The sequence below is a fragment of the Sinocyclocheilus grahami genome, unplaced genomic scaffold (genome assembly GCF_001515645.1).
Source record: "Sinocyclocheilus grahami isolate Dianchi unplaced genomic scaffold, SAMN03320097.WGS_v1.1 scaffold714.1, whole genome shotgun sequence".
In the NCBI taxonomy this organism is placed as follows: Eukaryota; Metazoa; Chordata; class Actinopteri; order Cypriniformes; family Cyprinidae; genus Sinocyclocheilus; species Sinocyclocheilus grahami.
In genome coordinates, this window is record NW_015505893.1 from 224,898 (window position 1) to 248,151 (window position 23,254).

Genomic DNA, 23,254 nt, shown 5'->3' on the forward strand with positions numbered 1-23,254 from the left:
ATATATATATATATATATATATATATATATATATATATATATATTATATTTAAAAAACTAACACTAGCTTTTCTAATATTTTTTTGTATTCTATCTATTTGTTTTCTTTTTATTTATTATATAATTAACAAAAGCAAAAAAGCCTTCTAACACTAGCTTGCTCTATTCTTTTTCTATTCAATCTGTTTTCTTTTTCTTTTTTTATTTATTATATACTTAAAAAAACAAATCTTAACTGCGTTAAGCTAACTGAGACTTGTTATAGCACTTGCGTATCATTGCTCTTTTGTTGATTTTGATTGCTTCAATTGTCCTCATTGGTACAAGTTGCTTTGGATAAAAGTGTCTGCTAAATGACTAAATGTAAATGTAAATAATGCTAGGCATTTGCATTGCACCAAGTTATAGATGTGCTGTTACAGTATAGATGCACATATGCCTTTGTTTGGAGGGTGTTGATAAGATGTTGTGCAGATCTCTGGATGGTGCAGTCTAAGTGTCAGAATCTCCTGTAGGGCCCATGACAGGCTCAGGGGACAGCATGATGCCCACCGATCCCAAACAGAGAACTGAGCACAAGGAGGAGGGCAGCACACCCACCACAGTGCCTCCTAAGCCAAAGGTATGAACAGATCTTTCTCCCTCTTAACTCACTGAGCATGTCCAGAAGCTGCTCACCGATAACTCTGAATTCTAGCACTACTCTTAAACCTTCTTTGTTGCATTATATGCACAACCTCTGACCTTTACTTTACCCATGACTTTGTTAATATATGCTTAGTAAAGGTCTGACACCGTGTCCTAACAAGGAGCGGTGTGATAAAATGTAAATTACTATCTTCTGATTGGCTGTGATTGTGTAGAGTTGTGAAGCCTTGTTGACAGACAAATTACTTGCCGCTAGAATTTAAACACTTTAATTATACTGGTTATAGCCTAATTGCTATAATAATACCCATTACCAAAATCTACGAAATGTAGATCCCCAATTTGTAAGCACAAACATGTTTTATGGAGCATAAGCAGAAAATAAAAATCATTGACATTTTTATAAATTGAAACCATATTTCAGATTTCATGATAATTTTGTGAAGAATGTTGTGAGAGGAAATATTTACACTCTTGTAGCTCTTGTAATTGATCATTTTGTTGTTTATACTCCATAAAATGAGCGCTGAAAGTATGTTGTTCTTCAGTAGTGTTCCTTTTCAATGTGTTATTCAGTAAGCAAAGGAATATCATTCTCTCATGTGTCCTAATGAGAGCTCATGTAAGCTCTGGAAGACATTATTTCAAAATGTTCTTCTGTATAACTCGTTCTTTCTCAGTCATTGCCCTTACTTTCATCAGAACTTCATTGTGTCATAAGTTCAGCTTTCATTTGATTGGTTGAAATATGGCGCACTGGCAGAGCATTCTTTCTGAACTCATCTTTCCATTCTCGCTTCTGGATGTCATATTTTTCCATGGTTTTGTTTCATCTGTAATTCAACGTGATGTTTTGTTTTGTCCCCTTACTGATTAGAAGGAAATAGTTCTCTGTCACTTTAAATAATTCTCAAAGAATCCCCTCTTGTTTTCATCCTGGTTCACAATAATCTCTATACGTTAATTTTTTGTACCTCGTGGCTTTTAATGAAAAATGTAGAAAACAACAAACAGAAGTGCCTTCAAACGTTGACCTTTACGTCTTGTCCAGCTGGATGCATTACAAGCTTCGTGTTCTTCCTATTTCTGCTGAATTTATTGTGTATGTGCTCTTCTGTAACAAGTATAACAAGTCCTGACATATAACACAGAGCTGCTTGAAGGCATGACTTGAGCCTTCTTTAGTACAGCTCAGAGTGCTGCCACCTTCAGCAAGAGCCGAGCACAAAAAGAGTGTGACAGAAAAAGATTTGAAGTGTTATACACTGAGTTTGCCAGTCTTTCGCCAAACTTTCTCAGTGCTTCTCATGCTACAGACAGTAGACTCACATATAGGAGGTTTTTAGGACAGTGAATTGCAGGAGAATGTTTTTTAAAGGGGTCATATGATGCGATTTCAAGTTTTTCTTTCTCTTTGGAGTGTTACAAGCTGATTGTGCATAGATAAGATCCCTGAAGTTGCAAAGACTAAAGTCTCAAAACCAAAGAGATATTCTTTATCAAAGTTAAGACTCTGACACGCCCCCCTAAAACGGCTCGTTCTAACACGCCCCCACATATCTACCTCACTATGTGGACATATTAGCATAATGCGGCCCAAATGTGCACGCAAAGAAAGAAGGCATAAGTTACACCAAATACACAAAATAATGATCTTTTAAAAAGCATCATATGACCTATAGGGATCAAGCTATCCTTTTTCACTGACAGGGTGCCAGTTTTCATGCTGATGCGCATTTCCACTATCCACTGAGAAAAAAATTCAATAAAATTCTCGGCTGGGAAAATTGGCTCTGTACCGGCCCCCTAAAACCTGCTGGAGTAAAATATCCTCAGAGTGCAGTTTTCAGAAGCTCTACTGATAATAGCAAATAATAGTGCAATTGATTATTACATTATTTGCTTGGATATGCAACAGAGCAAAATTGACAATATTGTGGAATTGTATGTTACTCAGTATTACTTATTGATTTGAGCTGTTTTATAAAAGCAATAACCCACTCGCAATCATGCTGTTGGTAAATTTCCTGCTATAAATTTGTATTCATTTTGCTATTACATCAAAGGCAGCTTGTGATGGCATAAACCTGAATAAAATTAATTCTTAGTAGAAAAAAAAACACAGGCTTGGTTCTGCAAGAGTATATTGCGCATCAATTATGTGGTCAAGGTTTAAAGGTGATCTGAAAGCTGTCCCTCCATTAAATGTGTTTTTGTTCATCTATGTGTTCTCCATCGCAGGACAACTACGGCTCTCAGTGTGTGTCCCAGCCTCCCACCCCGTCCCCTCTGTCCCCCAGCCCAGCTAGTCTGTCCTCTTATCAGGGGGACGACAGCGATAGCATTAGCAGCCCTGCCTGGCCAAAGAACCCCAGCAGCCCTGTAAGTGCCTCATGCAGCTTTACTATCTTCTCTTGATTTTCCTGGTTTTCCTCCTTCTTCTGTGGTTATTTAGGTCTCCTGTTTGATGGTTTGAGCTGTTTTGACCTCAGATATGACATAATGAGACATTGTGGCTACCACAAGATTGTTATCCTCTTCCTAGTTTCTTTTCAGTAATATCCAGTGTTGTGGAAGCTATTTTAAAACTGTTCAGAAGAATTTCAACTACAGTCTAGAAAAAAACAAACACAAGTAGTTGGCTACACTTCAGGCTGCTGCATAAATTATGTTTTTAAATATATAACTATATATACATTATACAATTATATAATTTAACCAGAACCATATTTATCTGGCCCAGAAATTTTTTTTTTTAATGATTGAATCCCAATGTGGGGCAAGTGAATCAGATTTTACATTATGAGAGAACGGACAGTTTATTCCCTCTTGATTTAATTGTTGAGCTATAATCAGCTATTAAGCTGAATGCACAATACAATGTGACAAAAATTGTGAGTAAGTAGCTAGTCACTCTAACAGCTAATTGATTTCAAGAACAGCTGAGATAAATCAATGTAGTCATTAGTTTGTTGTTGTTTCTCTAACACTGGTAACATGTTCTTTCTTGTAATACTACTGCCAATGTTTTTAACTTTATATGATGAAATTTTATTCAAAATCAATTCATTTTGCGGCTGACGCTAGTTACCCAGGTAAAAGGAAATATCATCCTTATGAAATGCATTCGAGAAGAGGGATTAGGGAAGACTTCACAGATAACTGGTACATGGTGGATCAGATTTTCAGGAAAGTTTTAAATAGAAATCAGTAGGAGTGCTCCGATCAGGGTTTTTGAGGCCGATCACAGAAAGCAGTATCTGCCGATACCGATCTTTTTAAAGCCTTCTTTTTATAGTGATACTCCAATCAGGATTTTTAGACATTTATTCAGGGCCTGAATTTCATTTTTGAAAATGGGGGGGAATTCCCCTCTTAGTTGACTCTTGTGAGAGGAGAAGCAGCTTTCATACAACAGTCCGCTACTGATCTGTGTTTACCACAAACACAACATTTATCCATTATTTTGATTTCAAATCCAAACGTTGGCACTGAAAATGCTTTTTCAGCATTGCAATTCATTTTTTTTTACACAGTACAGTAATACAATCTTTCACAGACATGTTTAAACACAATAAATATAAGCAACACATTATTCAATGCTTTTTACTTTTGCATTTATTCTAGATTTAAATATTAAGTGGCAAAACATTTAAACTACTTTTCTTACATTATCACAAACTTACCATTGACAGAAATAGTCAGCTCTACTGCCTTTCCTTTTGCATTGAAATCTTTATTACAAGCAATCCTGCGGTTCATATAGAACTTTGTTTTCCTACCTCCACAAGTGCCATCTATTATTGCCTTGTTTATCTAAAAGTGCTCTTTCCCTTTAAGCCTAGCCAAAAAGCCATATGTGTTGACTGTGAAACACAGTAGACTTTAATAATATGCATTTATGGTGTAATTACTACATTTTCGTGCCAATCCATGTTCATATTTACTGCAAACAATGCGCTGTTACTTTAATTCAGTGCTTGCAGTGCAGCAATAGACTCGGTGCGGAAACGATCTCTGCACTACACTCACGCACCGCTCCTGGAATGCACTGCCGGACAGCAACCGTGTGCAGTGAACACTTTATTAATCCGTTAACATGAGCGCGGAAAAAATACGCACCACATATGGCACTGGAAACGGAGTAATGTGAACCTGGCATTATGTGTGTGTGCTGCGAGTGTGCATAAGCACAGTCTCCAGAAGAGCGTGCGAGCGCTGAATGGTTAAACACTGGCAAGAATTAAAAAGTAATGCAATTTATAAACTTTAATGACGATGTGACACTGCCTCGATTGTGCAAGTGACAATTCCTGTGTCAACTGTGCAGCGTGCAGACAGCTCGCTTATAGACAAACGTGATGTAGTGATTTGAAGCCATTTGCGTATTTTGAGAAAGAGAAAGCGCGCACGGTGAAATTACATCTCACACAAGGTTTTCAAATTACTTTATAAGTTATTTAATGAAGAAATATGGAGGTGAGTACCTCACCTTTAGCATTATATTTATTTTACCCGCGCAGGACAGAGACTGAGACGGTGTTGCTGCATGTGGTGCAAAACCTCTCACGGAAGCGTCATCAGCTTGAGATCGGCCTTTTTAGAGACCGCCGATCAAACATCCCAACGTGATTATCGGCCGATAGTGATCGATAGCCGATCAATCGGAGCACCCCTAGAAATCAGTTATTATTGTTTTGTGAGAATTTAAAGGGTTAGTTCACCTCAAAATGAAAATTCTGTCTTTAATTACTCACCCTCATGTCGTTCCAAACCCGTAAGACCTTCTTCATCTTCAGAACACAAATTAAAATATTTTCGATGGAATCTGAGAGCTCTCTGACCCTCCATACCCTCAACTGAAATGTTCCCAGACAGAAACGTAGTAAGGACATTGGTAAAACAGTCCATGTGACATCAGTGGCTCAACTTCAATTTTGCGAAGCTACGAGAATACTTTTTGTGCGCTAAGAAAACAAAAATGACGACTTTATTCAACAATTCTTCTCCCCCGAGTTACTGTCTTCTGCCATTTTGGAGAGTATCACAACGCATATGCACACTTTACCCTAAGTGTAAACAATGCGGATTACGCTGATTACGTTCATGCGCGTGCTTTCCCCCCCTAACGTAAACAACGCCGATTACGTTCTTAGGTACTCTCCATTATGCCAGAATACGTGATTTGGAGGAAAAGAAATGTTGAATAAAGTCATTATTTTTGTTTTCTTAGCGCACAAAAAGTATTCTCGTAGCTTCGCAAAATTGAAGTTGAGCCACTGATGTCACATGGACTGTTTTACCGATCTCCTTGCTACGTTTCTGTATGGGAACATTTCAGTTGCGTTGCTGTCTATGGGAGCTCTCAGATTCCATCAAAAATATCTTAATTTGTGTTCCGAAGACGAACGGAAGTCTTACGGGTTTTGAACGACATGAGGGTGAGTAATTAATGACAGAATTTTCATTTTGGGGTGAACTACCCCTTTAAACATCATAGAAATGTTCAGCAATGTGATGACTCGAACTAACGACAAGCTAAAGTGTTGCATTCTGGGCCAAATTGTGCATAAGTCAAGCTTCGTAATGTAAAGTTAAAACACTTTCAACCTGGACACTGTCCGCCGTTGACTTTTCAAAGCACAGCCAGGGATTATTAGACAATTTGCATAACATGTTACTTGGCTAGTACCACCTTAAAAACTGGAAAAAACTTTTAAGGAGTTTCATGGATTCTTTGTACAATCCACATTAAAGGGTGTCTCTTTTGAGTCTCTTGATTGTATTAAAGGGATAGTTTTCCCAAAAATGAAAATTCTGTTACTAAATTACAAATCCATTACTCGTCATCATGTCATTCCAAACCCATGAAACATTCAGGTTACACTTTATTTTAAGGTGTCCTTGTTACAGTGTAATTATACATTTAAGTACCGAGTAATATTAATTAACTACATGTACTTACTATATGGGTATGGGTTAGGATTAGGGCTTGGTTTAGGGCTACTTGCATGTAATTATGCATAATTTATTGTTATAATAATAGTAAGTGCATGTAACTTTTTTAAGATTTCTGTCCCTCTGTTGATTCAACCAATACATTAACACTTCAAAAAAGTTTATAAAGACAATATAAAAGTGATCTATATGATTTAAGGGGTTTAATCTAAGACATGAATATGTTATATGGTGAACAGATTTAATTAATAAGCGTTTATTCACATATAAACATTGGTTAGTACACATACATCATATATGGTAAACGGAAGTTCAGCTGTGTTTGCTTTATTGCTTTAAACCACTTTCAGTGACTTTCAATTAAGCGACAGAAATTTCTAAGGTTTCATTACAAATATATTCATTTGTGTTTCAAAGATGAGTGAATGAGTGTAAATGATGACATAAGTTAAATTTTTGTGAGAACTAACCCTTGAAATCTGTTCACAGTTTTAAGCATTTTGCAAAGTGTTCACAGTAATAGTAGTTCCAGTCACAGTGCTGGTGCAGAGTTGGGGTTAATGTAGTGATACTTTACTTTGCTGAGTAATATAATGGCGCCTACATACTAGACTTTATGCTTCACCAGCAAACTCTGCAAATGCATTGATTTCAGTGAACATGGTGCATCGCAAGGACAGAAGAAAAGAGTTTGTGATGATCTTCCATCATGCAACCAAAACCTTAGGAAAATTTGCCATTATGCACTCTGTTGTAGGCACATGTTAACCAGTGAGAATATCAGAAACATGAGTCAAGTTGTGTTTTCAGAAGTCTATATCCATCAGAGCTGTCTCTAGTGTATAGACATCCTAAATCAGTGAAATCACCTGCTGGTTTACTTGTACTTTTAAGCACAAGATACCATTGACCAATCGCATACATGCATTGCTCAAGCAAAATACTCATGCCTGTCTAAAACAATCAGTTTCAGTGCATCACAATCTGTACTTTCTGGGTAGCTGTCAAAATGGGACATATTGAGCAATGTGGATAGCATTTACTCTTAGGACAAAGAATGATGGGCTCACAGTATGCGTGCGGGGTGTGTCGGTGGTGATACATCTTACTCTCTTCTGTACCCATCCACTCTAGAAGCACAGCTCGGGGAACATGACATACGAGAAGATAACACGACTGTACGACATGGGCTGTGAGCCGGAGAGGAGGGCATGGGTGGATCGCTACATCGCCTTCATGGAGGAGAGGGGCACGCCTGTCCCCAACCTACCTTCAGTGGGCAAGAAGCCGCTGGATCTGTGCCGCCTCTACCTCTGTGTTCGAGAAATCGGAGGCTTGGCTATGGTGAGTGACGTCCGGAAAGGCTGTTGCCGCAGCTCTGTGAGAGTACTGCTGTGTGAGCGTGCTGGGCTTTTAAAGGAGCAGAGCTTTGAAATGCATGTTAAAGAATGGCGAAACTTCTCTTATCTGCCTCAACCATCAATCACAGACATCAAAGAATCAGAGGGGGGTTAACTGAGAATGCACTGCACCTGCTGATGGAGTTATTTATTTGCACGTGCTTTCTGCATTGTTTTAGCACCCTGGATCTCACACAGGGTTTGTGAAAGAATATTCTACACTAAAACTGGTCTGGATACAGTGACTGCTGCCAAGTTCATAAAATACACAAACTTCCCTTTATATCAGGGGTTTGCAACCTTTTTCAGGTTGTGAGTGTTACACTTTATTTTAAGGTGTCCTTGTTACAATGTAATTATACATTTAAGTACTGAGTAATATTAATTAACTACATCTACTTATTATATGGTTAGGGTTTGGCTAATCTCTATTCTGCATAATTTATTGATATTATAATAGTAAGTACATGCAACGTGTAACAAGGGCACCCTGTTACAATAAAGTATTACCCATTTTGGATGAAATAGTAAGTACATGTCAATTAATATTACTCAGTATTTATTTAATTACATTGTGACAAGGACACATTCAAATAAAATGTGACCACATAACATATTTTTATTATTGGTGCACAAATGTAGAATTACCATATTGGATGATTTTGAATATTTAATTATGCATGCTCATTTCCTCTGTTTTTACATTTAGAAGTATTTTTTGCTGTTAAATAGAGTTTTTACACACATTAAGATGCTAAGATTTTTATAACACTTATAAAAATGTAAACTCAAATTTGAATATCTGTGCGTCTATAATTTATGTTTAACTGACAAAAGCATTAAACCGACCTTACATTTTAAATGTACTATTTACTGTTACATTCTAATTTAGGGGGCAGTGAAACATTTAGCTAAACTTTAGCTTTAAGATTAACGAATGCATTTTTTTAGCAAAAAAAATGTTTCAAAGAGAACAAATAATAAGTAGAAGAAGTTTCTGCAGACCCCCTACTTTAAATAAAGCTTTTGTTTACCACCAGCGTTCTGTGGGCGGTAATAGCGCAATGCTAATTATGTCTGGCTAACAGCGATGATGTTTTGTGGATCCTGCGCATTCTATAGTGAGTCTCATGTTTATCCAAAAAATAATTGATTTTAGGATGCATATAGCGCCTGGTTAAGTTAAACTGCTGGTGGCACATGAATCAGTCACAGGGTTAGATGGCGGAACTGATTAGTGAATTGATTGCATCCTAAATGCTTTTGATTGAAAATCTCTCCTCGAACAGGTAAATAAGAACAAGAAATGGAAAGAGCTGTCCACCCACCTGAATGTGGGGACATCCAGCAGCTCTGCCAGTTCCCTCAAGAAGCAGTACATCCAATACCTGTTCGCCTACGAGTGCAAGGTGGAGCGCGGAGAGGAACCCCCACCCGATGCGTTCACCATGGGAGACAGCAAGAAGCACCCACAGCAGAACAAGATCCAGCCACCCTCACCCGGTGAAGAACTTTACAGGATTGCTATGGAGAGAACAAACTGTTAGACTTTAGAAGGACGGCTTATATCCATCAAATCACTGTTAACTAGGCTTCATGTTTTATGTACTAAAGCGATAAAGCCCAATAAGTCATAGTTTACAGTGATTTTAAAGTAGCTAAGCATGACACAGAGCAGAGCTAAAAGCCCCTTAGTTGTCCCAAAATCATAGTAAAAGCACTGGTTTAGTGGGTTAATTGCTTTTATATATTTGGCAAAGTTTCATTAAAGTAAACACACAGCAACAAAAATATATTGATGATTAACTGATGTAATTAGGTTACAGGTGTGTGTTTAGAGAGCATTTCACAGAGGCTTGAACATGGTTCAGCCAATCATAATCAAGGACCAGAACTATATGTACAAGTTTATTCTTGTAGCACCCTGAAATCAACTTTATTTTAGCTTTAGTATTGAACGTGGACAATTTTTCGATTATAACTATTATGGACAACAAAACAAGGAAAAAATCCTATAACTTTAACTACTTTAGTTAACATGAACTAAGAATGAACAATAATTCTACAGCATTTATTAATCTTAGTTAAATGTTAATTTTAACATTTACTAATGCATTATTAATATCAAAATTTGTGCTTGTTAACATTAGGTAATGAATGCACTGTAGATTGGCATGAACTAACAATGAAACACTGTATTTTTATTAAAGGGGTCATATGATGCGTGAAGATCTGTAAAGTTGCAAAGACTAAAGTCTCAAATCCAAAGAGATATTCTTTATAAAAGTTAAAGGCCCGTTCACACCAAGCACGATAACTATAAAGATAACGATAAAGATATAGTTCTAAAAATCGTTCTCAATATTAAACAATAGCATAGTTCACACCAAAACTGTAACGATATAAAAGACAAAGAGACACGATATCGTTGGAATCACTTTCAAAACGATTTTTCTCCAGCTGATGAACAATAAAAAATTGACAGTCAATCAGAATCCATCCTGCTGTCACGAGCTCAAGAATTTAAAGCGACAGATGCATGTGCGCCTAGAATAAACAAGACGATATTGTTCGCTGGTGTGGACGCTAATATCGTTATCTTTATAGTTATCGTTCTTGGTGTGAACGGGGCTTAAGAATCAACCACGCCTACCTAAAACGGCTCGTTCTAACCCGCCCCCACACATCTACATCACTATGTGGGAAGATTTGCATAACGCCGCACAAATGTTCACGCAAAGAAAGAAGGCGTAACTTTTATTCTCGCTGTAGTATTGTTGTTGCCGCCGCTGCCATGTTGTGGAGACACTGTGTTTCATTGTTCACAACTACTTTGTTTGGCCTTCCAAAAGAGGACACGACTAGAAATCAGTGATTAAGTTGTAATTACAACACTGTTCCAGAACAGTTCAACCCAAATATTCAGATGTGTGCAGCGCATTTTATGGAGGACTGTTTCCTGATCCTGGTAGAGTAGACTACAATGCCGGCTGTTCTGACTCACAGACTGTAATTACTTTTTATATATTTAAAGAATTTGTCACTGACGATTCAAACGCAAGTTTTGGGCAGTGTAGAGTAGCGCTTGTAGTTTGTCATTTCTCCGATCACAAATGCAGACATGGTTTTATGTTTACGCGGCGCGATGCAGTGCAACGCGTAAAAAGACAGTATAAGTCATTATAATCCGCAATTATTTCCCCACTGGATGCAACAAATTCCTTTTGCAAATGCATCACAATATGGTAAGGGGCGTAACATTTCCGTCATACGCTTGAGGTATTCGGCCAATCACAACGCACTGGATAGCTGGCCAATCACAGCACACCTCGCTTTTCAGACCGATGAGCTTTGCAAAAATCGACGCGTTTCAGAAAGGCGGGGCATAGAGGAGAAACAATAATGTACAGTATGTGGAAAATTATGTGTTTTTTTTTTACCTTAAACTGCATAAACACATTGCATTACACAAAATACACAAAATAATGTTCTTTTTAGCAACGTCATATGACCCCTTTAACTAACATTAACGAAGATGAATAAATGCTGTAATAAATGTACTGTTCATTGTTCATTCATGTTAGTTAATACATTAACTAATGGAACTTTTATTTTTTTTTACCTATTTTAAAGGCCTTGAAAGTTGAGCAAATTATTACGAAGTTGTGGAAATTTGGAAAAGTCATGGAAATTTCTGTAGGAAGCATCTGTTTCTGAGTATTTTTAGCGCTAAAAATCATTTAGGTAATAATCGTCTTAGGCAGGGCAGTATTTGAACATCACTATGGCTTGCAAGCTTGTTATAATCAACCAAACACCATTCCTATTTTTCTCTTAATGAACACTTCTACTTTTTTCTCAATGAAATGTTATAGTGATGTTCTGGAGTATCTGTCAGTAGCTGCGTTTCCATCCACCTATTTTTATGCGCATTTTGGAATATCGCATAAAAAACGCAGGATGGAAATGCCAAGATGCGCATAAATTCTAAAAATGCGCATAAGTTTTTTACATTTGAGTAGGATAAACTTTTTATCCGATAAGAAAAAATGCGCATAAACTATGATGGAAACACATTTACCGAATAAATGTCTCCATGCGCATCGAAAAAGTAATGTGACTTTGTGCTACGAGACGGGATAACTTGACTAACCAGCGGACCGGTCTCATTCACAGCATCTATGTGTTGTTATGGTCATTCTGAAATGCCTCAGCAAAGTCTGTCATCAAAGTATTTCTGTATAATTGTCTTACGCGAATAACAGCATCCGCCTCCGACAGCATTGACAGTGTTTATTGTGTTTTGAGGTGCAAGTAATTTATATCATATATGAAAATTCTTATATTCAGTGGCTTCTTCTATATTCTTAGTGATATTTAGTGCCAGTTTATCAGGAAGTGACGATTTTGTTCTCTTTGACTCGTTGGATGGAAACGGTGCTTTATTCGCATATGTTTTAATGCGATATTCCAGTTTTGCGCATAAGTTTAATTCGAACCTTTGGATGGAAACATAGCTAATGATGCTACTGGAGTATAAGTCAAGTCACCTTTATTTATATAGTGCTTTTAACAATACAGATTGTGTCACAGCAGCTTTACAGTATAAAATAGGAAAAATAGTGTGTAATAATGCAAAAGGACAACAGTAAACACTCAATTTTCCGTTCAAGTCAGTTCATCATTGATTCAGTGATGTCATCATCCAGCTCAGCTCAGTTCAGTTCAAATAGTATCTGTGCAATCAAGACGATATCGCTGGAAATTAAGTAGTGCTGTCAAACGATTAATCGCGATTAATCGCATTCAAAATAAAAGTTTTTGTTTACATAATATATGTGTGTGTACTGTGAATATTTATTATGCATATATAAATACACCCACATGCATGTATATATTTAAGAAAAATGTGTTATATATTAAATATTTATAAATTTACATTTAGTCATTTTGCAGACACTTTTATCCAAAGCGACTTACAATTGGGGGATACATAAAGCGATTCTTCTTAAAGAGGCAAACAGATACAGGAAGTGCCTGTAATACCAATTTTCTAGACATTGCTCAAAGAGGTACAAGCTAGAAAGAGAAGGAATAAATAATTTTTTTATTTTTTTTTTTTAATGATGAAGTCAAGTAGCTTCGAAAGAGATGAGGTTTCAGCTGTCGCTTGAAAATTGTCAGGGATTCAGCATTCCGGATAGGGGTGGGAAGATCGTTCCACCAGCCAGGAACGGTGAACGAGAATGTTCTGGAAAGTGATTGTGAGCCTCTCTGTGATGGTACCACGAGGCGTCGCTCACTAGCGGATCTCAGACTTCTGGAGGGGATGTAAATTCGTAGTAGTGAGTGGAAGTAGGCGGGTGCTGAGCCTGTGGCTGTTCTATATGCAAGCATCAATGTCTTGAACTTGATTCGAGCCGCGACCGGTAGCCAGTGCAAGGAGATAAAGAGAGGTGTAACATGGGCTCTTTTGGGCTCGTTGAAGACCAGTCGTGCCGCTGCATTCTGAATCATTTGTAGAGGTTTGATTGTGCTTGATGGAAGTCCAGCCAGAAGAGCATTGCAGTAGTCCAGCCTAGAAATGACAAGGGCCTGGACAAGAAGTTGTGCAGCATGCTCCGTTAGAAAGGGCCTGATCTTTCTGATGTTGTGCAATGCAAACATCAATATATATATATTGTCAAACGATAATATAAATTATATGAATAAACATATATACATGTAAATATTTTCTAAATATATACATGCATGGGTGTGTACTTATATATATACATAATAGTACGCACACATATATGATGTAAACAAAAACGTTTATTTTGGATGCGATTAATCGCGATGAATCGTTTGACAGCACTAAAATTAAGTAATGGAAATGTATATTTTTATGCCATTCTTCGATTTCACTCGGCGTGTGGCTCTGGTCTGCCTGCCCTATAATGAATGCAGAGCGGCTCTAAACAGAGCTATAACTATCTGACAGGTGATTGAGTCAAACTGAGACGGACGGGGGGAAGGGGTGAGAAAGAGAGCCGTCAAGGCTTAAGAATTCCCGTCCCCCTCTTCCTAAGGCTAATGACTGATGATGTCACAGGAAAAGAGAGAGAGAGCTGTCAAACAGCAGGGGAGGGATTCCCTCCGAGAAGATTAATGGGGGAAGAGTGCGGGATAAAAACAAAAGTGACCTCAGCCTGACCCCTCGCTCAATGCAGACCAGTGAGCCAGCACTTTCTCTCTCTACCGCCCTCTCCGGGTCTCTAAATATGCGTAAGGTCACTGGCGGTCACACAGACTGGAAGTATTACAGCATAGCACCGTGTATTGTTTACTTTCAGTGCTGAAAGACGATTTTGTGGCTGGCAGCAGATCAAGGACATGTAAAGCAGACACTCTTTCATTCCCTCGTTCTTTCATCCTGCCCCGATTCTTTTTGTTCCCAGCGCTGAAATCTTTTGAAGTACCTTTTACTGCTCTGAGCTGCGGAGGAAAATGCTAATTGGTTTTATTACTTTGCATCAACTGAGCCGTAGAAATTTCAGACGTTATTAGGATGGTGTCCTTTTATGCCATTGCATTTCTATGGAAATTAATAACTAGTGTATTCAAATGTTATTGGATTATGGAAATGCAGTCTGAGGATTGTAAGATTTTGGTTTCTTTCCCTCGAGCTTGCAAGAAGTGATTAGGACATTGTCATTTGCTTGTAGATGTATAAAACACCATTTAAGCAGAATCGGAATATTATTTCTTTTTTTTTTAAAGGGTATATATTTTAAAATAGGCTTTTACATTATTTAAATTGAGGCAATGTGCAGTTCATTGTATCACTAAGAATCGGTTTTGATTTAGGGAATTGCAAAGCAGTTACAAATATTTTCAGTGCATCTCAATTTACTATTCAATGAATTAAATTTTTAAAAAAAAAATCTGTATATGAATTTATTGCATTATTGCAACATTAAGAAAGCATCAAAATGCTAAATGTTTTTTTTCTAAGCCTTACTTTTCACCCCAGAAGTTAATCCTCATTTTTTTTGCATATAGTAATTCCTTTATATAATGTACTCCGTTTCTGCTCTGTTCAACAGCAAACTCAGGCTCTCTTCAAGGGCCGCAGACTCCTCAATCTACAGGCAGCAGCACTATGACAGAGATGCCAGGGGACCTAAAGCCGCCAACACCAGCTACCACACCCCACGGACAAGTGACCCCTCAGCTAACTGGCAGGTGGGCTTGCATTATATTATATAGAAGATGCATTATATTTTAGTGTTCGTTACTCATGTATGTGTGTGTATGTATTCATTTGTTGTCCTTGTTTTACCCCACATCTTTAGAAACAGTGGTGTTAGTGTGCAAGATCCGTTCTCTGAAAGCAGTGACCCAGCCTTCCAAAAGCGAGGCCCCATGCATGGAGGAGGCAGCGGAGATGCCACCTCTAGAATGCAGTTTGACACCAGTAAGGATCCCTATGGAGCTGCTAGGAAAGGTGTGTTTCTATTACAATTACCACATATGGGGCTGGTTTCAAGTTTTTTCTGTCTGCTCACTGCTGCCTCCCAGCGTCTTCCTTTTTTTTTTTAGAGGCGCATATAAATTATTTTCTTGTACACTGCTTCCATCTAGTGTCTGCAAGTTGAAGCCAGCATGAAATCAAAATTAGCCTAGTTTACTGTCTTTATAATGCATGTTGCTAGAATTAAGTCATCAGTGCACTTAATTCTAGGGAAATGTATTATATTTGCATGTGTTATTTTAATTAAAATGCAATACTTTGGTCCTCTGAAATGACTTTTTGCATAAGATTAAAAACATCATCTTGATTCTCATTGGAGCGGGGCTTGAATAAATATGACCTGATTCCTAGGTCAACATTTTTATAACCTCCAAAATTGAGCTGGATTAAATTTGTAATATTTAATTTAGTTTTTATTGCTGCTTTATTTTACATTTCTTTTCACTATTAGTTATTTTAGTCAATTTCAGTTTTTTAGTATATTTATTTTAAGACTAACATTAATACATTATTAATTTAACCCCTTAGCGGTCAAAGATCGGCGACGGCCTCAGATTATTGTTGTTTCACTTTAACAGCACGTTAAACATCACACTCTTACTTGATCTGGACAAACTGTGCATCAGTAGAAAGGTTAAAGACTCTAGCTTCGATATTTGACCAGTTTTGATACAACATTGTTGCAGTGACAGTAATTTAGTAATTTATATCAGGAGTGCAAAATAATAAATCTGTATGTGTCATTTTAAGAATAGAAATTCACCACACATTCATATTCAGTCACGTCAGCAGCGGTTTATTTGTGTTCACATAGATTCACTGAACAGGGTTAATAAGGGCTTATAGTCCAAAGATGCATATATATGGAGATATATAGATATATTTACTCATGTTTACTTCATATTTCCACTTATTTATGCGATCTGATGATAATTAGCAGCTCCCAGCGCTGTCTCTGTGTGTTTACTCTTCCGTGCTTGCACTCTGACTAGGGCTGGGAATCGATTCCAAAAAGAATCGATTCCGAGGCGTTGGGAATCGAGAGTCGATTCCATCAAGGGGAATCGACTCCTTATTCAGAGCCTTTTTCAGTTCAACAACGCTTATCGATGGGTGTCTCTCAAATCCTACGAAGGCTGCACACATTTAAATTCACAAAAATAAACTGAAAGAAAACGTCTCCGGTTACTATCGTAATCTCGGTTCCCTGAGAGCGGGAACAAGACATCACAGAGACATTTCTCCGTTATGGGAACTCCTTCCCTTCCAACCTTTCCTGAAGTCCTATTGGCTCATGCCAGTCCAAATGACTGGCCAATTGTCGCGAAGTATCCAAATTGCATGCAAATACTGACGAGCTCGAGAGGCAATATAAAATGCGGTGCACACAACAATTACATCAGAATCTGATACTGAACGCCGCTTAGCTGGTCGAGCAGCAAACACGGCGACCTCCGTGATGTCTCGTTCCCCCTCTCAGGGACTCGAGGTTACGATAGTAACCGGAGACGTTCCCTCTCTAGCTTTCACGAGACATCACGGAGACATTTCTCGTAAGAGAGGCTACGAGCAGCCTGTACAAGTCACATACTCAGCGAAGATAGAACACACAATTCCCACAACCAATAGCGACGCTTGCTAGGCGGGCTCGCAGCTGATAGGTGGAGACAAGCCAATGAGCGTCTAAAGCATAGGTATATGAAATTTGCATATCTGGTCAGTGATAACGTATGCTGCGCTGAGAAACAGGGCAGAAGCAACAACAACCAGTATTGTGAGGGGGGTCTGCACTGAGATAACGGTGTTAAGCAGCAGTATAACACATAAGATGATGATGGTACACCAATCGAATAGCAGGAGCTGCACCGAGTACAGGGCAGACAACAGTAACAATAGCATATAGGGCTGCACAGAGTAATTACTGTGCAAGGCAGCAAACACACATGAATAGAGGTAGCACATTCCAAACCTTGGCTTGTATAACAGCCGCGTTTATGTCCACAATCCAGTGGGAAAGCCTCCTTTTTGACACGGCCAGGCCCTTCGCACAACCACCGTAGCACACAAAAACTGGTCAGATTGTCGAAAGCTGGTCGAACGGTCAATGAAAATCCTCAAAGCCCTGAAGGGGCACACCGAAATCTGAGCGTCCGCATCACATGAGGTCGGTGACTCAGAAGACAGGGCAGACAGCGAAACAGTCTGCGCTCTGATGGGGGTAGATAGTGATTTACGCACATAGCTCGGTCTCGGCCGGAGAGTGACACTGCAGTCACCAGGTCCGAAGCGAATACAATCGCTGTCCACAGAAAACGCATGTAAATTCCCTATGCGCTTAGCCGAAGCGAGGGCAAGAAGAAGTGCAGTTTGAGAGATAGCTCCTTCATAGCAATGGATGCTAAAGGCTCGAATGGTGGTTGTGAAAGAGCTCTTAACACCACCTCTAGGTCCCAGGACGAAACTGAAGGCGGACGTGGGAAATGCAATCTCCTCGCCCCCTTAAGAACACTCACCACCAGCGCATGACTACTGATCGATTGCCCGCCCAGCGGGGAACGAAACGAGGCAATAGCGGCCAGTGTTGATGGTAGACATCCACTATCAAGCCTGTACTGTAGAAAACGCAGAACACCCGACACGGAGCAAGCAGCCGAGTCGATATGAACATCACGGCACCACAAACACTCCCCATTTTAGAGCATAGAAATGTCTCGTGGAGGGCACCTGCGCCTCCGAGAGCGTATCAAGCACACGAGAATGCAGGGCGGTCAGCTCCTCTGATATCCCCGAAGCAGCCACACATGATGGCTCAATAACTCCAGGTTGGGGTGCTACACCGAGCCGCTCGTTTGAGACGGCAGATCCTTCCTGATGGGGATCGGCCAGGGTGGTGCCACCAGCAGCTTTGTCAGGTCCGGGAACTAAGGCTGGTTCGGCCAGTTCGGGGCGACGAGTGTCACCAAAGCCTCCTCCTCCCTGATCTTGCATATCACCAGCTGCATTATCTTGATCGGAGAAATGCATACGGCCTGGCTGCTGGCCAGTACGATGTCAGAGCGTCCCCTTCCAGCCGAGAATGAGACAAGGAGAAGAACAGCGGGCAGTGCGCATTCTCGCTCATGGCGAACAGATCCACCTCTGCTCTACCGTAGCGGGTCCAAATCATCCGAATCAACTTGGGATGCAGCCTCCACTTCCCTTGAGGAATCCCCTTCCTCAAAAGCATTTCTGCCCCACGGCCCTGAAGCCGGCATGCCCTCGCACACTGCTCCCCATCCGCGAGTCGACGCGTCCGTCGTGACCACGACACGTGACGTCATCAAGCCCAGGGGAACCCCCCGGCTGAAGAGATCTTTGCGCCACGGATGCAGACCACGATGCGCAAACGGTCCGAAGTCCACGCCGTCCAAGGGGCTCGAGAGTTCAGCCATAACTCCATAAGCGCATGTGTAGTAAACCCAGATGACATACTGCTGCCGCTGCCATGAGTCCCAGCAGCCTCTGACATTACTTCAAGTGATCAGAGCTGCCCAGTCTGAAATGGTGCAGGGAAGACAAAAATGGCCACCGAGCGCTCCCGAGAGAGGCGAGCACGCATCTCTACCGAGTTGAAGCACACTCTCAGATACGTTATAGACTGACTCGGGGCGAGAATGCTCTTACGCACATTCACACATAGCCCCAAGAACTCCAAGTGACGAAACAGTTTGTCTATATGGCTGTCTATAGTGTGTCCCGTGACAGAGCTAAGATCAGCCAGTCATCCAAATAATTGAGAACACGCATCCCGCTCGATCTGAGGGGGGCGAGAGCTGCGTTCATGCACTTTGAGAAAGTGCGCGGGGCCAAAGCCAGCCCAAACGGGAGAACAGAGTACTGGTACGCTGTGCCTCGAAAGCAAATCTCAGAAAGTGTCAATGATGCTATCTGAATGTGAAAGTATGTGAATGCGTCCTTTAAATTCACGGATGCAACCAGTACCCCCGGGCGAATTCGCGCCAGGATCTGTTTTATCATCCTGAATGCACGCTTGCAGAGCGCTCTGTTGATGGGCCTGAGATCTAGAATTGGGTGGAATCCTGTATCTCTCTTGGGCACCATAAAATGGCGGTTGTAAAACCCACTCTCCAGCTCACTTGGAGGGACTCGTTCTACCGAGTGTCTTCCTAACACGGCAGCCGCTGATGAGGGGCTAGTTTCGTGTGAATAAGAGAGCAGTGTCTTCCAAACACGGCAGCCGCTGATGAGGGGCTGGTATCGTGTGAATGAGTGAGGAGCCAGTGATTGTGCTTTGCACACGGCAGAACGCCGCTAACAGGCGGGGAGCTGCCCAATTTTTAGACAGTGGGTCATGCGGCATCTGCAGCGACATGAGAACCCTTAGCTCCAGGATCTGCACTCGGCTCTCCACTCCTCCATGGAAGGGGGACATGAGAAGCTGAGCATTGTCGCGTTGCATTGCATGCGATTTGCATACTTCGCGACATTTGGCAAGTCATTTGGACTGGCGTGAGCCAACAGGACTTCAGGAAAGGTTGGAAGGGAAGGAGTTCCCATAAAGGAGAAATGTCTCCATGATGTCTCGTGAAAGCTCGAGAGGGAACGAGTCTGATCATCTGAATTTTAGGATGCACCCTTCCGTTTGAGAAGCACCATTCACCTCCCTCATGCTCGCTAAAAGCCGTAATTACGAGAGTTGTGAAATAAAAGATTTTATTTATTTGATATTTTTATATTACCATTCACCTCCCTCATGCTCGCTAAAAGCCGTAATTACGAGAGTTGTGAAATAAAAGATTTTATTTATTTGATATTTTTATATTACCATTCACCTCCCTCATGCTCGCTAAAAGCCGTAATTACGAGAGTTGTGAAATAAAAGATTTTATTTATTTGATATTTTTATATTACCATTCACCTCCCTCATGCTCGCTAAAAGTGATTAGAAGTTGGATTAGTTTCCTGATTCGGATAGATAGTTTTAATGAATCAGTTAAAAAAAACGATTCAGAGGTTATTTTACGGTGGAACTGGCTTGTCCACAATTTTGAGCGCTGCACGACAGAATAGATCATGATGTCATCGAGGGTCTTGATCTTATTACCATCTAAAATACTTTTTTTTTTTTTTTTTGGTATTTCTATCAGCCAATGATAATTATAAAAGAAAACGTCACAAGCATAGATCAGTGGCCGAGAGCGCATGTGATTGACAGATAAACCACAAGCTCTATCAGTTATTGTTGTTCTGGTTATTTTGTTTCAGTGTACAGTTTGTTAATATTGTGCAAAGTATACAGTCATAGTAAACTTCCATCATTCAGCTGAACTGTGCACATTTATTTTAGACACTGCATGTCTTTAATTCATGCGATAAACGCATGTCCCTGCTGAGCTGTGGGCTATGACTAATTTCACGGGCAAAGCAGACAAAATTACAATTTACGTATCGTCATTTTTTTTTTTTTTACAAATAAAGATTAATTTTCAAAGTTTGTAATGAAGGCATGGAAATAGTTCAGTAGTTCAGCTTCATTTTCCCATCTGTGTTAGATTTCATTTTTATTTCAGTTTACAACAAATACATTTGTTTTGGTGACAATAACAACACTGCAGTCAACTACAAACTGGGATAAAGGTCTAGCTCCATTCTGATATGGAACAACTTCTTTTCATGATGTAAAAAATACCCAATGGATAAAAAAAGTTATGCCCAAAGAATATTTCAAAGAAATATAAAATATTTTACAATGTTTGTGAATAATCTTTCATGTTGTTTTTAGTTCTGCATATTTTGTTTCTGTGCAGTTTAAAGTGTTAACTTGTTTTCAGGTGGCTCTGAGCCCTTCATGGCAGGGCAGATGCCAGGCAGTGGCATGCAGGATATGTATCCACGTGGACCGCCCTCAGGGATGGGTATGGGCCCACGACCCCAGTACCCCTACAACCCTGGTTTTGAGAGGTAGGAACACTTTAACATCAGTTCATGAACTGGAAAAAAAACAACGCAGAAATCAAAATCAGCATTGCATCATTATTTAATGTTTATGTTCACAGGCCAGACCATGTCATGGGTCCAGAGGGGGGAATTGCTCCCCCTGGAAATCAGAACAACATGGTGCCTTCCAATAGTGATCCCAGCATGTTCTCAGGCAATAGATACGCCTCTCATCAGAGGTATAAAGTGATTGCAGTTGACTAGTGTATATGAACGTATTTGGTGTGTGGAGCTAGAGTATAGTAATTTCTGTTTTACTATAGACATGGACATGACGGCTATGGGCAGCAGTACACTCACAGTATGCCATATGGCGCACATGGGATGTATCCCCAACAGCAGGTCAGTCATCAAATGTGATCAAATATCATCTCTTTTGTGATAATATTGTGGTAAATATTGGTGTTTACCGCTGTATTTTTAACTTTAGACACTTTATTTATTTATTTTTACAGGGTTATAAGCGGCCTGGGGAAGGGATGTATGGCCCTCCTGCTAAGCGCCATGAGAGTGAAGCCTATGGTTTGCAGTACGGTGGCCAGCAGCCTGACATGTATAGCCAATATGGTTACCCAGAGCGCAGACCCATGCAAAGTCCATTCCCCTATCCATATGGACGTGATCGCATGCAGCCAGGTGGGCAGGGACCTCCTCAGCACAGCATGATGAGTGGTGGACCACCCCCATCCTCCAACTCCAGCGGTGGTCCTCAAGGGAACATGTGGCACACCAGGCATGACATGAGTTACCCTTACCCCAGCCGGCAGGCTCATGGGGTCCCCTACCCCTCCATGAGCCGTGGAGATGATCCAGAAATTAGGGCTAGTCAGGACAGTCAGTGGCCTGGTCAGCGTCAATCCCCCTACCCACCACACTCTTTGTCCTCTTCCAGCTCCATGCCCCCCATGGCTAGCCGGCAACCACCTTCTTCCTATCAATCTCCTCCAGCGATGCCAAACCATATCTCTCGAGTCCCAAGCCCTGCACCATTCCCTCGGTCTGTGGGTGGCTCTATGTCACCCAATAAGGCTCATATGATGGCCTCTATGAAGCAGATGCAAAAGCCGGGTGGCCCAGGGTCCATGCCAAGCTCTCAAACTGGTGGTCATCCTGGGCAAGGCTTCCCAGCAATCCATCGGGAGGTCACTTACCCATTAGACTCTGTGGAGGGAACGCAGCCTCAGCTTAAACCCCGACGAAGGTTAACATCCAAAGAAATTGGTAAGAAGTTCTCTTCCAGTAATAAACAACTTCTAAATGGTATGGTTATGACAAGGTTCTAACTCTGCTCATGTATCTTAAGGCACACCAGAGGCTTGGCGTGTGATGATGTCCCTGAAGTCTGGTTTGCTTGCTGAGAGCACATGGGCCCTAGACACAATAAACATCTTGCTATATGATGACAACACAGTGCCTTCCTTTGGCTTATCTCAGGTGAGTGTGTACCAAGCACTAATGTGTTGTAAGACTTGGGTTCAGAGGGCAGGAAATGATTGCAAATGTCTTACATGCTTTTGAAATTTTGTGGTCGTATTTTAATAGCAGTTTCTGAGAAATGATTGGTGTATATACTTTGATAATGAATGGTTATATATATTGATAATATTGGGTTTTGTGTCTTTTCCTTGTCTAGTTGCCTGGTTTCTTGGAGCTCATTGTTGAATATTTCAGAAGGTGCTTAATAGAGATCTTTGGGATCCTCGAGGAATATGAAGTCGGAACAGAGGGTCAGAAA

The 23,254-nt window shown here is 40.3% G+C and overlaps 1 protein-coding gene across 1 annotated transcript in view; it reads left to right on the forward strand.

Moving 5' to 3' along the window:
* LOC107560194 (AT-rich interactive domain-containing protein 1B-like) overlaps positions 1 to 23,254 on the forward strand; it is a gene marked incomplete at its 5' end in the record, with an annotated part of 126,212 nt that overhangs the window by 82,016 nt on the left and 20,942 nt on the right. Inside the window, 11 exons of the mRNA XM_016244306.1 lie at positions 516 to 622; positions 2,890 to 3,030; positions 7,741 to 7,950; positions 9,296 to 9,509; positions 15,095 to 15,233; positions 15,344 to 15,495; positions 21,354 to 21,483; positions 21,579 to 21,698; positions 21,783 to 21,861; positions 21,975 to 22,740; positions 22,823 to 22,953. Of these exons, the coding sequence (XP_016099792.1) occupies positions 516 to 622; positions 2,890 to 3,030; positions 7,741 to 7,950; positions 9,296 to 9,509; positions 15,095 to 15,233; positions 15,344 to 15,495; positions 21,354 to 21,483; positions 21,579 to 21,698; positions 21,783 to 21,861; positions 21,975 to 22,740; positions 22,823 to 22,953 (2,189 nt within the window). The remainder of the gene's footprint in view (positions 1 to 515; positions 623 to 2,889; positions 3,031 to 7,740; positions 7,951 to 9,295; positions 9,510 to 15,094; positions 15,234 to 15,343; positions 15,496 to 21,353; positions 21,484 to 21,578; positions 21,699 to 21,782; positions 21,862 to 21,974; positions 22,741 to 22,822; positions 22,954 to 23,254) is intronic.